General features: G+C 32.4%; 1 protein-coding gene across 1 annotated transcript; it reads right to left on the bottom strand.

Annotated features, from left to right (window-relative positions):
- Positions 1-1,294: 1,294 nt before the first annotated feature.
- On the bottom strand, positions 1,295-21,004 carry LOC108410065 (calcium-activated chloride channel regulator 1-like). The gene is made up of 14 exons (XM_017680986.3): positions 20,816-21,004; positions 19,549-19,689; positions 19,201-19,348; positions 18,745-18,853; positions 16,704-16,884; positions 13,848-14,075; positions 12,829-13,053; positions 10,485-10,662; positions 9,490-9,590; positions 8,906-9,130; positions 8,357-8,627; positions 7,602-7,772; positions 6,810-7,049; positions 1,295-3,569 (listed from the first exon to the last, which is right to left on the bottom strand). The coding sequence occupies exons 1-14, from the start codon at positions 20,972-20,974 to the stop codon at positions 3,229-3,231; spliced, it is 2,718 nt and encodes a 905-aa protein (XP_017536475.3). The 5' UTR covers positions 20,975-21,004; the 3' UTR covers positions 1,295-3,228.
- Positions 21,005-21,558: the final 554 nt, after the last annotated feature.

The following is a 21,558-nucleotide window of genomic DNA, read 5'->3' as shown; positions in this document are numbered from 1 at the left end:
TATTCTGCCCACCTGGAAGGCTAGGGGAGAGTAAAATTGGGTATTTACCTTCCTCATAGTTGGTTAGGTTTTTGCAAAACCCAACTCAGTTAGGCTCTGGTAAAATAGTTTCCCTTGAGGATAGTCTTTTATTAAGGAGAACAGAATATTCTGGACATATTTAAAAATGATTCTTCTTCCCTCTCCCCCTGTTAAATGTCTGAAGGAATTCTCCACCATTCCTCACTCTGAATGTGGTAGAACTACTGGGGAAAAAAACCTCAGGAAAGTGTGGAAGCAAAGTTCAGGAAACTATAAAGGTTTCTCTAAAATCCCCTGTTTTTTTTTTTTTTTTTAACTCTCAAGTTCAGCCACATTCAGCCTCTGGCAATTCATCATTTATAGTTTAAGTGTTCCTCTTGCTACTGGGTTTAGTGGCAGGCCTCTGTTCTTGGCAAGCTTTGATTATCTGTACTTTTCTGTCTTCCCTTTTTTGGAGCCAGCAGGTAGTAGTGTGACCTTAATTCTTTTATGGACCTAAGAAGAATTGTTGATTGTTAGTTATTCAGCTTTTTTTTTATTGTGAGGATTGAAGTGATGACCTCAAAGTTCATTATATGTCAGACTAGTACTACTGATTTTTTTTTTTTGAGAGGGCATCTCTCATATTTATTGATCAAATGGTTGTTAACAACAATAAAATTCAGTATAGGGGGGTCAATGCTCAATGTACAATCATTAATCCCTCTCCAGCCTAATTCTCGTCAGTCTCCAATCTTCTGAAGCATAACAAACAAGTTCTTACATGGTGAACGAATTCTTACTTAGTGAATAAATTCTTACATGGTGAACAGTACAAGGGCATTCATCACAGAAACTTTCGGTTTTGATCATGCATTATGACCTATAAACAATCAGGTCAAATATGAATATTCGTTTGATTTTTGTACTTGATTTATATGTTGATCCCACATTTCTCCTATTATTATTATTATTTTTATTTTTAATAAAATGCTGAAGTGGTAGGTAGATGCAAGATAAAGGTAGAAAACATAGTTTAGTGCTGTAAGAAGGCAAATGTAGATGATCAGATGATCAGGTGTGTGCCTATGGACTAAGTATTAATCCAGGCTAGACAAGGGAAGCAAGACATCCACGGATGCAGAAGATTTCTCTCAAAGCAGGGGGAGTGAGGTTCTGAGCCTCACCTCTGTTGATCCCCAAATTCTCACCTGATGGCCCCCCTGCGACTGTGCCTGTCTTAGGTTGTTCCTCCCTTGAGGAATCTTACCTGTCTCTGGCTAACCAGTCATCTTCCGGGGCCATACAGGGAAATGTAAAGTTGGTAAGTGAGAGAGAAGCCATATTGTTTGCAAAGGTTAGCTTTTTACTTCTTTGCAGATTTATGCCCTGTGGCTTCTATGCCCAGCACTTGTCTCGAGGTATCTTTACCACCTGGAGGAATTATGATACTCGGTAAATTCTATATGAGGCACGAATTCTATTTAAGGGTTGTAATTAGGAAGGAAGAAGAAAAGCTATAGATGTAGCTAGTACTACTGATTTTTATAAATTGATCTTGTGTGTGGTAACTTTTCAGAACTCTCCTGTTAAATTATTTGTTAATTTTATTGTTTTTTTCTATGTCACCTGCAAATAATAATAGTTTTGTATCTTCATTTCCAATTATTGTAAAGGAATCTTCTATTCCTTTTTTTTTCTCTTACTGCATAGGAATCTTAACTTTCCTCAGTGACTGCAAAAGCTCTCTAACTCTTTTTCAGTCTAGTGGCCATATAGATGAGAATAAATTATCTTCTGGCCTTTACAGACTTTCATAATCAACAGTAATTTTTAAAATTATTTTTTAGACTCTTAAGTGATTTATTTTCTTGAGAATTTATAATTCTTCCTCTCTGGTGCCTAATTTCTCATTCCTTCTTGAAGATTTAATGTTCCTTTTCTTAATAATCTGTGAATGTAGTGAACTACATTGATTTCCTAATACTAAACTATCTTTGGATTCCTAGGATAAATTCAACTTGGTCATAATATATTATTATTTTTTGTGTATTCTTCTGGATTTGGTTTGCTAATGTTTTATAATCTTTTCCCTGGCTTTTCCAGATATAGCATATAGCTTCCTCCTTTCAGACATTCAAAGAGTTTTTGAAATCTTCCTGCCTATAAACAAAGGATTTTCCTCTAATATAATTGCCACTCTTTGTCTCTTTCTCTCTTAGAAAATAACCCACATTATTGGTATATCGTTTAATTTATATCTTATTAGATAGTTTATAAATTCTGTGACATGTTATAGTTAACTTCCTGAAATACTATGTGTTAATTCAGATTATTGTTATGAAGTGGTTAGTCTTCAAGTCCTCACAATACCATGTGCCTATCATACTTAGTGAATACTTCTTGATGTAATGGATCAAATTTGGATTTCTTTGATGGTATGAAAATATCCATTAATTTGTTTAACACATATTTATTAATTATCTATTATATGTCAAGTACTATTCTAGATGTTGAGATACAGCAATGAATAAAAGAATCTCTACCCTGGTGGAATATTTTGGTAATACCCTTAAGCCTAGTAATGGTCTCAGAATATAAATAAGTCTTTATTGTGATATATTGGCAATTTATACAGAAAAACATTCTTCATATCTAATAGTCATTTCATGCCTAAGGTCAAAACGTTAATATACCATTTTTAATCAGTGATAAAAAACAAATTTGACTTCCTTAGTGCTTTAGACCTTTCTCATTGAAAAGTTAATTTATAGTCCTTTTTGATTATAGTTCATGTAAACATGAAGTATTCATTCATAATCAACAGTGAAACCTAAGTAATTCTACCATAAAATTACTTCTATTATGGATACATACATATTTTTCAAATGGCTTAGATAAACTCTGATTTTGTTAATATACTAAATGAATTTGTAGCATATTCTGAAAATGTTTCTTAAAAAGTCTACAAGTACAAATATGCATCTTCTTTTTATATGGAACTAATAGGGATTTTTCAGAGACAGGAATTGGTATACTCATTTTGATTTACATTTAACATCCAATTAGTATTAATTAACTCAAGTAATGAGGAAATTTACAACTGTTGTACATTCATTTTTATGTTACAAAGAGTTTTTTAGTAGACATATTTAACAAATTAAATTCTAAATAAGTGTTTTCTAAGTATGTACAACATTGAATTTTAGTTCTAATACAATTCCTAGTTTAAAATATAGATAAAATCAGAGCTAACCCAAAAATTACCAAACTGATTGCAGAAATCTTGGTACCCAGAGCAGGAACATGGTATTCCTGTGGAGGAATAAACTTGATTGCTTGTGCAATGTTAGAAACCTCTGAGGTGAGATTGGTTTCATGGATGGCTTGCACTGCAATATAGATTTTGGTGCCATTTTCTATTTTAAAAGGTTCTGGTTCAAATTCAAAATTTTCTACTGAGCCAGCCTCCTTAGGTATCAGACTAGAAGTATTCACAAAAGCAGCCTTGTCAAAATCTTCTCGGAGATTCAGGAAACATTTACTCATTCTTATAATGTAGCTGTTTGCTGGAAAACAAATAGGTACTTTATGTATATTAAAATTACTAGGATGCCTGTTGCTACCACATTTACTGCCTTACATTTAGGGGACTATCAGGAATGAACACTAAGTTTTGGTTAAGGAAATCCCAGATACAGTTTTTGTCTGGGTATTCCAACTTTAAGAACCCATGTATGAACAGTTTTTTATCTATCTAATCACAAAAAGTTTTAATTCAAAATCATATAGTAGTGAAAAAAATGGAATCTAGATTTCTTTTTAGAATTAGAAATATGAAGAGCTGAATCCACTTTTAATTTAGAACTAAGAACACAATAATATTCGAGTATTGTAAATACATCTGTATTATTTCTTATATATATAGAGAGAGAGGAAGCAATAGGAGGGGGGAGTAAGAGAGCAGATAAACAGAGTGGGATGCAGGGATAAGGATAAATAGCAAAAGGAGGCAGAGAGACTAGAATGTGTACCAATTAAAACATGATTAGGATCTGGGAGAACTGATTAGCACCTTCAGTCTACTACTTTCTTGCTGTGTAATAAAGAAAAACTTACTTAACCTGTTTTACCTTTAGTTTTCTTATCTGTAAAATACATTAAAAACTTAGTCACTCAATTTAACAAATATTTATTGAATGATATTTTTATGGTGAGACTTATATATGCTAATGCATGAAAGTGTTTAGCACAATGTCTGGGACTTTAGAAATATTAGCTATAATAATTGTTATTTTATCCAGAAAGGATGAAACTCATAAAAGTTTCATTCCAGAATGTTTTTAGAAATATTTCAGGAACATTAATATAAAAATATATTCTTATATTCCAAAATGTCATAAATAAAAAATCAAATGTCCTTTTTTGAAGTGCAGACTTAAATTTTCATCAAATGTTGAAGATGTTTTAAGTGTTATGGTGAACAATGATTTAGTGAATAGTGATTTTTGATTTAGTAGTTTTCTAAAAACAATCAGACCCAGTGCCTTAACATTTTAGTTATTCAATTAATAGACCTTATGAATCCATTCTGCTACTCTTCACATATACCCTATGTTCCATTTTGGTGGGTTGGTTTGTCTATCTATCTATCTATCTATCTATCTATCTATCTATCTATCTATCTATCTATCTATCTATCATCTATATATTCCTTATTTTAATCAAAATATTCCATTGTGAAATTTTGCTTTCTTGACTTCGATCATTTTTATTCCTTCTCTCCATGTCATGACTTCCTGGAGTGAGCCTCTTTCTCCCTATCTACATGAATTGTACCCGTTCTTCAAGGCCCAACATGAGGCACAACTTCATGAAGTCTTGTTCACATATTTCATCTATCCTGATGCCTTTCTTCCATGAAATTGTAGCACAAAATGCAGTTTTAGTTTATGGGGGTTCGACCTATCTTTTCATAATCATATTATTCCTGAGGGCAAAGACTGTATTTTATACTCCTTTTGTATCAACTAGAGTATCTAGTTCTGTGTTGGGTGTGTATTGTATCTGATTTCCTTAATTACTTGTTGGCCAAAAATACAATAATTAATTCAATGCCCAAATTGATGGAATTAGAGGATCATAAAATATTACAGTCACATCTACTTGTTTTAGTAATTCTAGGTTATCTAGTTAAATCTGCATATTGGGCAGGTGTGGAAGTGGGGTCCCAGAGAATTTTGAGATTATATAGATATTCATGTAGATAGGGAGAAAGAGCCTCACTCTAGGAAGTCACAAGGACAGAGGGCTCTTAGACCACCTACTTGTAGACATTTGTGGTTAAACACAGTGAGGGTTTTTTCTCTCAATGTACATGTATAACACATTTTTCCTTCTTGTAGCTCCTGTAATAAGGATGAGGGTCATTTATTATGAATCTAGTCTTGAACTGAAGGCTCGGTCTTGACTGAATTGAATTTAGAACTAAATATTTGGTCAGGTGACATCACTGTAGCTTTTTCAGTGGAATTTTTTTTTATAATGCCGTATCTTTAAGGGGTAATAGCATGGAAAACAATGTATTTCAGAAGCTCTTGTGGTATGAGTTTTCTACATTGTACAAGAGAGCTCTTTGTGGGTATACTGTTTCCTTTGGCTTTAGAATTATATTTTCCTTGTATAATAATGATAAAAAAACATAGCTTTGAAAAATGCTATGTAGGAAATGAAAGAGTTAAAAGCATCTTTTCTTTTCATAGTGTACAATGAAGGGTTTATTGTAACCCAAGAGAAAGAGTACTGAACATGTGGCTTTTCAGCTTTGACAACCCCTGAGATATTGTGTATATCAATACTACATATTGCTTTCATGTTCCCACCTTAAAGGGAAAAATAGCAAGATTGGCTTTATATCATAAGAATCTTCTATGTAATATGTAATAGTACATAGTTCTAGCAAAATGCTGGAATATGGTAGGTATTCAATAAATACTAACTGAATTCAGTTAAATTTAAAGCAAAGATAAAAGTGATTTAAACTTTCTAGAATGAAGACGATTTATTGTAAGAAACTTTGAGTGAATGAGATACTTTGACCTTGAACTTCATTCAAACTCCCATGGCCAAATCTCTCAAACCAGTGCGTGATCCTCTCTCTGCATTGGATACCTTCACCTAACTTGGCTAACTTCTCTCATTCTTTAAGACTTAGGTCAGGGGCAGTCTTCTCTGGGAAGCCTTTTAAGATATGCCTTGTGATCTTAATCTCCAACTTGGAGTTTGTGACTTTCCAGTGGGCTGCCATATATCATTCTGTGCTTACAATAGCATCTCTTGTCACATTTTGTAAAATTATCTGTTTACTTGCAAAAAGTGGTATAGGGATTATTGGTTAGGAACCTAAAAGTGTTGAAAATTCAACAAATGATCAGTCAGTGAATGAAATTGTTTAAGTACAGAAATACTTAGAAAAACATTTTCCTATTAGGGAAAGAAGAATGCGACAGAAGACTGTTAACTCATTCCTCTAAAAATAACTTTTAAGGTGGTTCATATTGTGCAAGGCAGTTTGGCACAATAGAATTGACAAGAGTAGGTTAGAATTCAAAATTATTAAATACAGAAATTATTTGAACTAGTTCATCATCTCTTGGAGTTTTGATTTCACATCTGAAAATCGGTGAGTAATGGTCCATAGTAAACACTCCATACATGTTATTTTATAAATAGAACTTTAGAAAATTCTTAACAAATGAAAACCAATGGGATTTCTGTTAATATATTTTTAAATGAAATATCAAACTTACCTTTTCCTTTATCAAGGACATTGCCAGGGGCAGTCCATGAAAGTTGAATATGATCATCTTTAAACTTAGCCTCAAGGTCTGTAATTTTACCAGGTGGGAACACATGAGTTGGATTTCCAGGAAGAGGAGCTCCTGATACAGTAAATGACCCTCCTGAGGTTAGTCTGCTGAAGTCTTCTACTTTGGCTTCTGCCATGTCATCTTTGGTTTCAGGTCTGGGTGGGTTCAGTATAATTTTACCTACAAAAAAAAATTAGTTTTGTAATTTTTCATATTAGGATGTCTATTCTTGTCTTATAATCTCATCTTGCAGCTGTAGAGGCTTAATATCTATTGATAGAAGACACTGAAAAAATAATAGCTTTTAGTGAAAATTTTTCAGTAGTGTCATTTTAAAATTGATGAGAGACATTATGCAATGTTAGAACTGTCTTGCGATAAATCTGTCTTTACTACTTTACCATAAATTCTTTGAAGATAAGGTGGTGTCTTATTTATTTTTGTAGCTCCAATATCTAGCAAAATGCTTGCCACATAGGAGATGCTCAGTATAATTTTTTCAGTGTAAATGAAATGAACTGAGGGGTATGTAAACAAAACACATTGGAAGCATAGTCCTATGCTAGGTCTATTAATACAACTAGGATTTTGAAACATACAGATTATTATAAAATTACATGCCTAGGTTTTTTTCCATAGTACATATTTATAATATGTACTAGTACATATTACATGTTTGCCATATGTAATTTACCTAAGCAAATGACACATGTCTATTTTAATACCACTTACCATTTTCAACATAGCCTGGTATATACAGAGCTTTGTTCTGTCGTTGTTTTAAACTTAGCCTAGCCGTGTTCTTCTTTGCCTGGGCACGTACTTTTAAACTGTATCTACCATTTCCATGGTAATCTGTAAAATATCTTGAGTAGATGCCATCATTCTTGACAGTATCAGCACCTTGGTATTAAAATGTAATAATGAGCCATCCAATAAAATAAAAATAACTTCCCAACTGTTCATGAGCACTAAGTGATAATAACCATTTAGTATAACACGGTGTTTTAAGTACACAAAATCTGGAATCAGACTGCTGGGTTCAAAGACTGGTTTGGCCACTTGTTTACCCTTGACTTTGGAAAAGTCTAATTCATGGTAAGCATTTAGTTAATATTAATTATTATTATTTCATTAAGAAATCTTAACAAAATAAGGAAGGTATAACTAAACTGGGCAAAGCACATGCAAAACACTGACATGAATGAGAATAGGGAAAAAATTATACTCTTAATTCCATGGATAAAGTAACATTGTGCATGAAATTTAAAGAAGATAAACGTGCTCATGTTTATGCCTAATCAAGATAACTGAGTAGAAAGTTTAAAAAACATTAATTACATGTTTGGTAATATGTTAAATGTAGTAAATTTAACATAAATTCACTTAAAATGTGATTCATTAGCATACAAAGGCAATATTGACTTCTAAGTCGTGACAGTAGTAGGATTTTGAGTTCAGTGGAAGCTAATGCATATTCTTACTACCTGCACCATTGTCCCAGAGCTCCAGTGTTACTTGATGTCCATCTTCGGTTTCTATAACTGCTGTTACATTGATTTCCAGAACAGGCAGAAACCCTTGACTGACTTGTGCATAGACAATTACTGGGTTAGGGTACTGTGCTGTATCTTGACTCATGTGAGCCGTCGCAATGACTGGCAGTGTGGTGGGACTTCTTGCCCTAGTTGTCATTGTCACTGTCAGCATTTGAGAGCTGGCATGTTTATTTAGAAGGCTGTAAGTCCAAGTACCTGTCTGAAAATAAAAAATATACATTTGAGCGCTTTGTAGTATTTTCCTACTCCTGTTTGGAATATAAAATTATTTAGAAATTTTAACATAGTAGTGATTTTAATATGTGATTTTATGTGCTATAAATAATAAGGATATGAATCCCTAATTATTCTGTTTGGCTTCTTTTTTATGACACATGATCTGTCACTGTCTTAACACTGACAATGTGTAAGATATTATTTTTGCTTGTTTTTTCTTGAAATTGATAAAGCATGGAGAAAATAAAATAGTATTCTTACCTCTGCAATACCTGGTATTCGAAGACGGGCAGACCGAATATTTAGTTTATCTTCCACGAAATCTGAGGTTTTGTATGTCCTTCCTTTTGGATCTTGAAGAAGAATTTCTGGCTTTTGTGTTGTCCATGTGACAACCAAGAAAGTGTCATTTCCAATTGTGCTGTCCAGAGGCACTGTGCCATTTATCTGTTTCCTTCCTGCAATATTCCAGGCTTTACTTTCCAACTGTTAAATAAATAACAACAGGCCTGTAAGACTGATTTGTTATTGTAGTTAATAAAATTTCAAAGTTCAGTCAGTTCAGAGGATTCTAAATTTATCTTTAAGATTTCAATGAAAATATGAATTATTTTGAAGAATTTTGCAAATAAAAAGCATTTATAATTGTAAAGAATAGAAGAATTAAAAGTAAAGGTGGCTGTTACGTGTCACAGAAAAAGAAATTCAGTAAGGATGTTTTTCTTCTGCACACATGAAATATTTTCAGGCAAAAGAGTTATTTATTAGAGAAAGGAGTGACTATTTAATATAATGGAAATTTATTACCAGTGTGAAAAGGCAAAGGATTTTTCTGAGATACTGACCTGAATAGCCTGCTCAGTGGTGTGGCCACTTCTAGATGAAATTCTACTGAAAGCATCAATAAGGCCATTTATATCTTTATTGGCATAAAAACGATGTCCTCCTAAAATGGAATTTATCTACTTTTATTATGCTAATTTTAAATGGGAGAATCATATTTGTTATTGTGCTTTTCTCAGTATACTTTAAAATTTATTTTTGAATTTATAAAAGCTGAATTTCCCAGAACCTTAGGAACTTGTAGAGTGTCAGTGTCCCAGATGTAATCCTACAGTAACCAAAACCTTGCTCAAAATAGGTTAAAGTGAAGAAAACTTAAAGAATTGGTCAAATGTTATTATTTTTACATCAGTCATCAGATGTAAGTGCCTGCTTCATTAGAAAACTGATCTGATCAGTAAATAATGTTGCTAAAATGAAATTTAAGGCAATTATTTGAACTGCTTGCTTATTTTCTAGTTGTGTCTTATATCAAAACAGAGAATGATAGTCTAGAATAAAGTAAAAATTGATTTAGTGCAGAAAATAAATAGTATAGGAGTTAAGATAGAGATTACTTGGTTGTGAGGAGTTAGAAAAGAATGGATTGCAGAGGGCAGAACTGTAATCAAGACTCTACAACCTTAGACAAATTGTTTGTACTTCCTATATGGAATAGGGCTATCTGAATCTCTACTGTAGGATTGAGCAGGACAGATACTGAGCAAGAATTTTGGAATTGCAGTTGAATAATTAGTAATCATGGAGAAAGAAGTTTCAGTTTGGGGTATTGGTAGAAAATGGTGAGAAATGAATGAAGACTACAAATGTGAACTAATATTAGAAGCTATTTTAGGTAGAAATGGAGAGAGGTTGGCAAGGAAAGGAAAGATATTAATTTGAAGGACAAGGACAAGAAATTGACAAAGATTAATTTTTAGGATAGGAAATTTTTGAGTAGTTGTATAGTTTATGGGGAAAGATCTTCTGGAATGGGAGAGACTGAAAGTTTATTTACCTGTCATATTTGACAGAGTCTCTAGTTCTTTGGCAGCAGAAGGTCCCAGAGCAATTGTGTGGATGACAGCACCACTTTGTTTAACCTCCACAAAGCATGAACTTATTTGATCATCTTCCCCATCTGTTAATAATATGATTTCAGAACCAGAAGTACTCTGGTTACTGTGCTTAATTACCTGATAGTGAAAAAACAGATTATTAATTACAGAATATAATATCTAAATACTAAACCAAGAATAAACCTGTTCTTTAGTCTTAGAGAAGTCTTTAGGGCTCTGCATCAGAGGAGGTAAAACAAAACTGCATTGCCATTACAGGGTGAGTTGGCATGGAAATGAGTGTAATATACAATGGTCTTGCAGGTTTTCAAAAATAACAGTGTCAACAGTACTTCTAATCCTTTCAAATACACTTAAGCTACTCAGTAGAAGAAGGATAAAATACTTTGAATAATGTCTAGCACATAGTAAGTACTCAGTGAATGTTAGCTATTATTATCTCAGGAGATACTTGGGGTGGATGCAAAATGACCCAAACAATTTTGAAAGGCTGCAGACTAGACAGCACTTTCAAAGTCAGGTGTGCAAGGTTAAATGATGTGACAAGTGCCTTTTTACATGTTTTAGTTGATTATTGAAGAATCTCAGGATTTCCTGGAAAAAAAAATTAACCTGCCATGAAGAAGAAAAGTCATAAATTTATCAGTTTTACAATTTCTTTTGTCTTTTCCTGACTTTTACCAAGAGTATTGGCTAACATCTTTAGTCAGACAAATTGAGAGTAAATTACAGCTCTGCCATTTGCTAAATAAAACTGTTTACTTTCTCTCATATATATATATATATAAATATATATATAATAGATCATATTATATAATGTGTATATGTATATATATATATATATGATAGAGTTCTATAAATAGCTCAATGTAGAATTTAACTCTGGACTTTGAAGTAAGAAAGACCAAGGTTTCAATTTGCTAATTACTGACTATATGATCTTGAGAAAGATATTTAATTACTCTGAGTCTCAGTTTCCTTATGTGCAAAATGGGCATAAAAATAGTACCTGACTAAAAATATAATGGTAAAATAAGATCATGCATGTAAAACATTTAACATAGTCAATAATGTATATATACTGAACAAATTTTAGCTATTATTGTTATGATTATGTAAGTAAAATACTTATATATTGATATGATTTCATCATATATATAATTAAGAGGAATTTATATCTTTGAATGTGATGTGACACAATCTATTTAGGAATAGACTCTGGTCAAAATAGCATATGACATATATCAAAATATATTAAGAAAAATATATAAACCAAACGCAAGCATTATAATACATTCCCAATGTATAGTGCTATCATATTTTAGAAGTGAATATGCATACAAAGTAAGAATTGTGATTTCATAATAATAGCAATCCTTGAACACTTACTTATCTTACCTAATTCTCACAATTAAATGAGTTAGGTACTATTATTTTCCACAGTTCCTTGGTTGAGGAAACAGACTTTTTGAGTTGAGTAACTAACCCAGGTTCATTTAGCTAGTAAATAGTAGAACCAGAATCTCAGGTTTGTCTAAATCCAGAGCCTGCATGCCTTCGTAAACTAATATGCTTTACAACACAGAGACATCACAAGGAAAGCTAAAAGATGGTAATCAGTGGCCTGGACTCCACTTTTTAACTGAGTCAATTAGAGGATCAGTGAAGGAAAACAATTTTCTGTTTTTGTGACTTAAAGAATAATGTAAATAGGCTTAGGCTATCTTGTGTTGGAAGAAATTCAAATAAGTACAGTTTAATATGGTACTCAAAAGTTGCTACAACATTTATTACATTAAACTTCCAACTGTGTGTCTTGGGTTTGGTACAATAATGCTTGAGGAACTGCCTCTATCTTTGTGATTTTTAAGTCAGTTTAGATGAATTGGGGTTTTCTTTATCTGTGATATAGGGATATTATTAATTTCCCTCTTCCACAATCCCCTGAACATTATTTTCTGCTCATAGCAATTCAGACTTCAGGAGTTATAAAGAAATGGGGAGCTCCGTAATAAAATAATTATGATTATGTACACACTGGATTTTTCTTCCCTTACTTAACCACCACCCCTAACGCAACTCAGTACCTCAGACTATGTTGGTGGAATAACCAACACTTAGAGAGGCTCCAGCTGTAAATGAGAGACAGTAGGAGAGACTTTAAAAAAACTATTATCTAAATGAGGGGTCTATGAACTAATGACCTATGTTCAAAGATAGTTGGACAAAACTAAAAGCAATGGTAAGTGGCAAATGATATTTAGGAAAGCATTTTTGTTTTACCTGGAATCCTTCTCTGAGTCCACTGCAAATTGAAGTTCCACCACCAGCTACTTGAGGCAGGTTTACAGTGATCTTTTGATAAGCATTATCATCAGTTATTTTTGTTAGATAATTCTGGATTTTAGCAAAACTTTCAAATGTGACCATTCCAACCAAGGATCCCTTTTCAATAATTTGAATCAAGTATAGTTCTGCTGCTTGATTCATTCGAAAGAGACGGTCTTCCTGTAAATAAAAGATGTATGAACAATTCCTGAGTCTCCTCAAATCTTGAAAAGTTGGTAAAAGAAAAAATTGTCCATAGGCCAGAGATCATGACAGTAATTGGTTACTGTATTTTAGAATTTAACTCATTCATTTTTTTTTTAAAGAAATAATACTAAAGAAAAGTTTTTAAAATCAGTCATGCTGTACTTGGAAAAGCTTTAAAAATCCATACCTTTTTGTTTAACAGTTTTATATTCAGGAACTTAGGCTAAGGAAATAATTTACAAAAATGTCCATTGCAGCATAATTTTTAATAACAAGTTGATAATATCCAAAATTCTAATAACAGGTTATTTGGTTAAATTATGATACTGCATATGATACAACCATAAAATATGTCATGGAATAATTTTTTCCATGGGGAGTATTTAATGTAAAGTAAGTAAAAAAGTCATACTATAAAACATTATATAAAATACCACATTTTCGAGGAGGAAAAACAAGTACAAGAACAGAAAAGTACTGGAGTGACATATGCTCAATGAAGGAATATGGGTGATTGTCATTTTTTCTTTTCAGTAATGTATTGCTAGAATGTTACAACTACAAGAGTAAACATCCATAATCCAATAACCTTAATATAACAATTATTTTTATTTTAGTATGTTATCTTCTAATACTTGTCCATATAAAGTCATTGTAGTAAATTTTATTACAATAGTGAACATATATTTTAGTTTAGTAGAACTAACCATAAGATTAAATTATATTTATATTAGCTTAAGTATTTTAGAGACTAACAAATGTCTTACTGAATTCATGCTTCCAGATTTATCAAGTACCAAACAGACTACTCGTTGTTTGGACTTAAGCAATGAAAACGTAGGATGAGGTGGTTCATCTGTTCCCATCATGGGCAATGCATTCTGAAAATCATCAGAGTCCATGATCACATCCCATGTGCTTCTGTGATTACACATTTTGTTTTGTAGGTTTGGAGCTTCTGGATTGTGTGTTTCAGCTGTACAAAATTCAGTCACCTGGAAAAAGACAATTAGAAGGCGCTATTATGATAACCAGTGAGGTATGCAGTTGGCTACCATATAATTCTCCATGGAGTTTTATCTCCTGATAGTTAAAAATTATTTGATAATCTAACATTCTGACATCTACTTTACATACTTGAGTGGAAAGGATGCAAGGTAAAACCATCAATATGCACTGGAAAGTTTTTGGCGATTCTTTAAGGTATAGGTAGATCATGGGTTGAGGGGTTGACTACTGGCACAGCAGCTTAAGTTAACCTCAGCAGCTTAAGTTAACCTGCTACTTTCCCTTCTAGACTTTTGGGGGACTCAAGCCTTGAATTAAATTTAATGGAAAAAGGGACATTTGCAGTCATTTCTAGCCGCTCCAAAAAAGGGAAATAAAGAAAATGGCTTTTTAATTGCCTATCTATTTTCTGTCATTTTATAGTTGACTGAAAAACTTGAGAACAGATATTCTAACAGCCTGGATTGTTATTGGCTCTGGTGAACTCTGACATCAATAAAATAATAAAATAAATAAAAGACTCCTGCAAAATAATGAAAATAAAAGGAGAACACAAGGAAATGTGATTGTTTTTCTTTCAGTTGCCAATGGTGAGTTATATCCAGTAATTCTGTCAAATGATGTTTCATTATTATAGAATCTGTGAAAATCCTACAAGTTTTGAAAACTTAATAACTTGAAAAGCGCTCCCATAAATAGTGCAGCATTCAGTAAGGAATTTTTCTTGCAGTAAGCATCAGTTTGTAGGAAATACTTTTTTAAGTGTCATTTCATTTTTTAAAAAGCCCTCCCAATACAGTCTCCTGATGTAAGCTCAGATTTTAAACTAAATTGAATTTGCATACCTTTAAGTTTTAAGAATTTGTTTTCCTTGTGATATGACTCTGGCTTATATTTCTCAGAGGGGGTTATATTAGATGGGAGAAAAATACAGTTTTCAGTCAAAGCAGTGATTCACAATTAAGTCTTGCTGATATGAAATGCCCATCAAATCTGGTCCTCTTTCCCGTCACTGCCACTGCCTTTATGTGGGACCTTTGAGTCTCTTATCTGCCTCCTGCTAGGCTTTACAACTGGTCTTCTGTCTCCACTATTATCTCACTCCATTTTCTCCTTCACCATTAGTAGGATTATCTTCCCGCTAAAATTATGCTGATTACCTCACCAGTCTGATGCTGATAAACTAAAATCCAAACATCCTACTTTTTTTTATAGGTTCTTGTTTCATTTCCTACTCTTTGTTTACTGTTATCTTTTGTTTGTTCCACACTGAACTTTTTCCTGTCTTTAGAGTGTATCAGAAACTTTCACAAGAGTCCCTGCTAACCCAAATGGGAAAATGCACAGGAAATTTTGTGCATATTAACAAAAGGTTGCTCTGTCTCAAGTTCTTTTATTGCTATCTACCTGAAAATTGTTTTAGTAAATATTAAGATCTTTAGTGACTATGATGCAGATAATTTAAGCAGTGAAGTTGTATAATCATATGTGACATCCCTGTGTTTTTTCACTCTTTGTTTTCATAAGCTTGTTTGTTTTCCTAGAATACCTTTCCCCTTCCTGCTTTGGCAAATTCATACTCATTTTTTTCAAATCCTAGCTCAAAACTCATCTCTTTAAAAATGTTTTTCTGACCTCCAGTTGGAGATGTTTGCTCATTCCCACAGCACTTGTTTTATATTTTACTACTTTGTATTCATGTGTATTTTTCTTACATTTCTACCACTCTCACTTAACTAAGTTCCTCAAGCACAGTTATCTTTAATTATTTCTGTATTTCCAGTGTTTAATAAAGTGCTGGTATGAAGTAGGAACCAACGAAGTTTAACGAAAGTCATGGGATTGATTGTCTAGAGGTAGTATACTTTACTGTTTTTGATAACTTTCATATGTTTCAGATTTAAAAATATTTTTTACATGTTTAGAGACTTTAATTAGGTAACTATATTTGCATTAATTAAGACTGGACTTGTCCAGAGAAAGAGACAATTGGCTATTGTCACATCTTTTATAAATTAAAAAATTAAAAATTAAAAATTTATTTTGTATTCACCTGTTCTAAGCACTGTGATCATAGTTTATTTATATTAGCTCTTGTAAACCTAACAATGACACTGTGAAGAGAATATTATAATTCCTATTTAAAAGATGAGAAAACTAAATCTCAGATATAGCAGTTTTCTCATAGTGACACAACTTCAAAATGGCAGACTGGGTTTTGAACATGACATCAAGTCTATTAAACTTTAAGGCACCTGTTCTTATCTACTGAAATTTATACATTTAAAACAAGTATTTCAGGTCAAACATTAGCTTTAGGACTTGAATTATTGTCTTATTATTTTTCAGTTAGTCGGATTGGTGATTGTGGACTTTTCTGAAGAAAAGGTTCATAAGAAAGGATGGAAAAATTTCCAAACATACCCTGACACAGGCTGAAGACAATGGTCATAATTACTTGTCTGAGTAATTTCCCTAATTTCTATCAGTATATGTAATTTCATAGTAGAAAATCAGTATTTTTATAATTTTTAATATTATAATATTTTATAAAATAAAAGTCATTATTTTTCCCAAGGGTTCCTCTGTGAGACTAGAAAAAAAAGGGCACTTACAGAATTGAGACTTTGCATGAACATTATGGATTCCCTTGCAGTCTGGGATTTTTCTGGAATGAATGTACATTTTGCTTCATATAGTCCTGTCTGTGAGTCACGTCTGCATGGCCTCGTTATACAGCTGTCTCCTTGGCATTCCTTGAAAACCACATTAATACCAGTAATGTGAGTTGAACATCTATGATGAAAGAATTATATTACATTTATATATGAAGATAATACAAATTATGAATAAAGATTAACATCCTAAAATCTTCCCCTTAGTGATAATTGTTATCAATCATATACCAAACATTCCATTTTGACAGAACTAGTCACAATGTCTTACCTCTATTTACTATCAATTTCAACAAGAACTGTTATGTCAGTTCAGATTTATTTACAGTCATTGCTCACTAATGTGATCATTATTCTTGTGACTTTGAGCTAAAAATTCCTAATTCACAGGGATGTTGTGAAGATTAAATGAGTTAAGAGATACAGAGATACAGCTTACAGCTGGCAGGGGAGTCAACATTATGATTAAAACCCTCTTTAATTCCTCTGTATGGTGTGTATGTGCATATTGATATCTGTATCTTGCTTGATCTCTATCCATATAGATGTATATACACGGGCATGTAAACCATACACATAAAATCATGTGTGGTTTTCTGTTTGTGCATTTTGCAATTTATATTTTGAAAACCATTAGGCTAGATTGATGGGGGAAAAAAACCCTCTGAAAATGCTTGTGCATTCAAACCATTTAGTCTTTATTTTAAGTGAGATAATTGTCAAGTCCCCAGCAAGCAATTGGGGAAGTGGGGGTGGTATGGGTAAAAGATTCTAATGAGTTCCTGTTTATCTGCATGATCTACTCCCATTAATCCACTAATACATTTATTTGCATTGTAAGGATTAAAGGATATGAGGAGTCATATCTTCCAAGGTTAGTTCTAGAATAAGCCTGAAAATTAAAGTGTCTGGCACACAGTGTTATTTTAATACTTGTTCTTACTAATATTATCTCTTTTTATGGCTGATAAGGAAACTCATTCATTTTTCATTAATTTATAAAAAATCTGTCCTCAAGGATCATAAAGTCTGGTAAGGAAAATAAAATTATACAGACAAATTACTGTACAGTGTAAGAGAAGCCCAAGCATATGGCTTTGGGAACACTCCCAAGGATATTTTACCCCAAATGGAGGGAGAGAAAGGGCTTAGAGAAGAAACATTTAAATTGAGTCTTGAAGGATGAACAAGCATTATTTGGATAAAGGAGATGGTTGGTGCTGGGAGAGATTGCGCGGGATGAGGTGAGAGGAATAAGGTCCTGGGTGGAGAGCCCAGACTATGGGAGAGACTTTAGACAGTAGGGGTAAAGCAAACATTGTAAAGGAGATAGGGAGAGGCATTTTTCTGCCACCTCTTTTCTTTAATATGTTTTTTATCCCAAAGACTTATTTCTTATTATATTGATTTCTGTTGTTCTCTAATACTCTTTAAATACTACATATACTTGATATTTTTAAATATCTCATCTATTCATAAACAGTACCTATCTAAATCCATCTAGAAATATATTTCTTAAAGATCAATTTACTCACTTATCCAGATGAAAAGTACTTTTTTTCTTCAAGCTTAAAATTAAATGAAATGTAAAATATATTTAACATGAAGCTCTAGTAGTATAATTGATTTCAGTGAAACAGGTTCACCTTAAAATGTTATGAATCAAATAGAATAAAAGGTTAGTCAGGAGCTTGAACTCCAGTTCTCAAGTCTTAAGATTTAGGCTACAGCTTGTTTCTTTCTCTTCTGACAATAATAAATGTTAGTACAATCCCCACAAATATTGAAATGATTCCCTGTTCCTGGTTGATCTTGATTCCAAGGTGGAATCCCCAGAAGTGGTTGGACATATACATAGTGGGACAGCCTGGATATTGAAGTTAACTATATAAGCATTCAAACACTGAGATGGCCTTTGTTTGTCTAACATCACAAATTAAAAAGTTGTAAGTGAAAACAGATTTGTTCAAGACAATGATACCTTGTTGCTTCAATAGTGTTCCTTCTGGAAACATAGAATGGTCGATCTACATTATATTCATCAAATATTCCCCACCGGAGATGGGCCCACTCATGGGCAAATACTCTGCCTATGAAAGAATATTGCCACTTATAAATTATAGATTTATAAATTTACAGTTTCCTTATATTTTAAGTCCTCCTGCCCTATATCACCAGTCAACTGAGTCAAGAAAATCTTCATTAGGCCAAAAAAGTTGAAACGGGTTAGAATCAATAAATGACCAATTTTTTATTAAACACACACACAAGAAGGAATATAATTAGGTTGAACATAACTAGTATATTTCTAAACAAAGGTATTAATTAATACTTATTTTTCTCTTTAAAAAATTTTTAAAAATACCATTAATCACAGTGTTATATTTGTTTCCATTGGAGATAAAAAAAAAATGAAGTATGAAACAGGTATCCTTACCTCGGGCCCCGTAGGTAGGCAAATTATTAGCCAACAAGAAGTTTGGGGTAAAATGTATGTATTGTCCTTTTTCTCCACATTGTCCATATTGAAGTGTATAGGGATCATCTCCATATTTTAGGTAAGGATTAGCAACTATAACATCTGCCTAAACAGCAGGAGAACAAACAGACCAAAACATATCTCAACAGCAAAAGAAACAAAGCATTTTTTCATCTAACTTGAGACAAGTATTATTACTAATTTAATTACTAAAGTAGTGATCAGTAGTTACTAAAAAATTCTGAATATTTATTTTTAAAAACCACATGATGAAGAAGCAGTTTAGGAGTTAGATAAATACCTTACCTGGTCATATGATTCTTGTTTTGGTATTAAGTACTCAGATTTTGACATCCAAGTCATTGGAATTAAAATGCTTACATTCCTGAAATAAACTCTTCGTTTGGTGGCATGAAACAGGTAAGTAGAAGCTTCAGTAACCATTTCCTGACAACATTAAAAATACCTTGTGGTAAAATTTTCACAATGAAATGAGCATAAAAGTGTATATACAAACAAGAAAAAGCAAATTTAAGCTGCTGTCCCCCAAATATTTTGGCAAAGACTAGTTGAAAGAATAGATTGTATTTTACTGCATCTCTCCAGTCTGTTAACTCTTCATTTTCATTTGTTCAAGAAACAACTCTCTATTTTTATGTGTCCAAACCTGCATTTAACATTATGGGTTGGAGAGGGCAGTGAGGTTTACAGTGAAATATAAAAGTATTAAGACTAAAAGCCTATTGGCAAGTTGCTTGTTTAGTTAAGCAGAGGTACTTAAAATTGAGATGACAGTTTAAAGTTTGGAATGTTTTATACTTCATGATTAAAAAAACAATTTTGCTAGATATATTTTGAGTTATCTTCTCATTGGAGTGTGTTCACTTACCAAGAAGTAATGAAAATAAAAATATATCTCATTGCATCAAGTTCCAGTTTTGCCATTTATATGACTGTACAAATCACTTAATTTCTCCCATTTATACCAAAAGGTTAATAATCTCTATTCTTGACAACTCATAGGGATATTGAGGGAATCAAAGAAGATAGTATATATTAAGGTGCTATATATAAAATGTTTTTATTATACTGACCCAAATAAAATTAGGAATAAAATAAAATCAAACTTTAAAAATACATAATATTTTCTTTAAGATCAGATACATAAGAGTTGAATTTTTCAGAATTAAAGAAAAATGAACAATTGCAAAAATATATAAGATACTAAGCCTCTAGGGCTTAAATGTTGGTTAGTGACTTAAACTTTATAAAGATTAAATTTGAAAATAATTCTCCATGAGCTCAAGGGCCTTTCTGTTAGCTTGATAAATTGAAAAAATATTAGGAGTTTTGCCTTCTAATAATTCATTAAAGACTAATACTATTAACATATGATAAATCATACTTAAACTAAGCAGATACTGACAGTTGAGATACATATTATATAAATGATGAATATTGTCAAAGCAATTTGGGAAAGTTACAGTTCTTAGTGTATATATGTGCCTAGGCAACATGAGTAGAAAATACTTATTGAAATAAAAATAAGTTGCTACTTAATTTTCTTTCTTACCTTTATGTTTTGAATGAGTTTTTCATCTTCTGGTACACTGGGGTTAATTGCAATGACAATGCCATCATATCCATTGTTACTCAAATTTACCAGTGAGTTTTTCACTCCAGGCAAGAGATGCAAAGCTAGTAACATAATAGCTTTCAGATTGAGCACCATTTTTGCACATGTTACAATAAATGTTTTGGAAGTGTAAGGAGAGTATTTATGTATCTGCAGCTAAGGAATTTGAATCTAGACCAAAATATTTGCATAAGTATAATACATTAATAAAATATCTTCACTAACTTCCTTATCTTAGTCATTCTAAAGATTAAGTTGTTAAGTAGCAATGGTGGTTATGCTGAATACATTTATCGTATTTCCAAGACAGCTAAGGTGTTAAGTACTCATTGATCCGGGCAATTCTTCTAGCTTGTTTGTGCATCATCGTCATTGTGGTGGCCAGTCACTGTCATCAAAACCATCATCAAAGAGATCTTCCAGTCTTATTTCTGTTTACAGAAATGTCCTCTATTAAGGTCATGAGGAAATGAATTTGAAAAGCACCAGGAAAGAGCAGATGAAAAAGTTCTGTTGTAAAAGTAAAACAAAACAACCCAAATAAAGGAACTGGAGTGGGAGTGGAGGTGAATTAGGGTTCATATTCTTCCTTTAGATGGTAGTGATATAACCACAGTGGTCAGGGACTACTGTGGATCAACTAAAATAAGTTTTTTGGTTAACTTTTGGGATGATTGCTT

Source organism: Manis javanica, chromosome 4 (assembly GCF_040802235.1).
Source record: "Manis javanica isolate MJ-LG chromosome 4, MJ_LKY, whole genome shotgun sequence".
Lineage (NCBI taxonomy): Eukaryota > Metazoa > Chordata > Mammalia > Pholidota > Manidae > Manis > Manis javanica.
The sequence above is the reverse complement of the archived record's forward strand: the minus strand, read 5'-3'. Positions and strand labels throughout refer to the sequence as shown.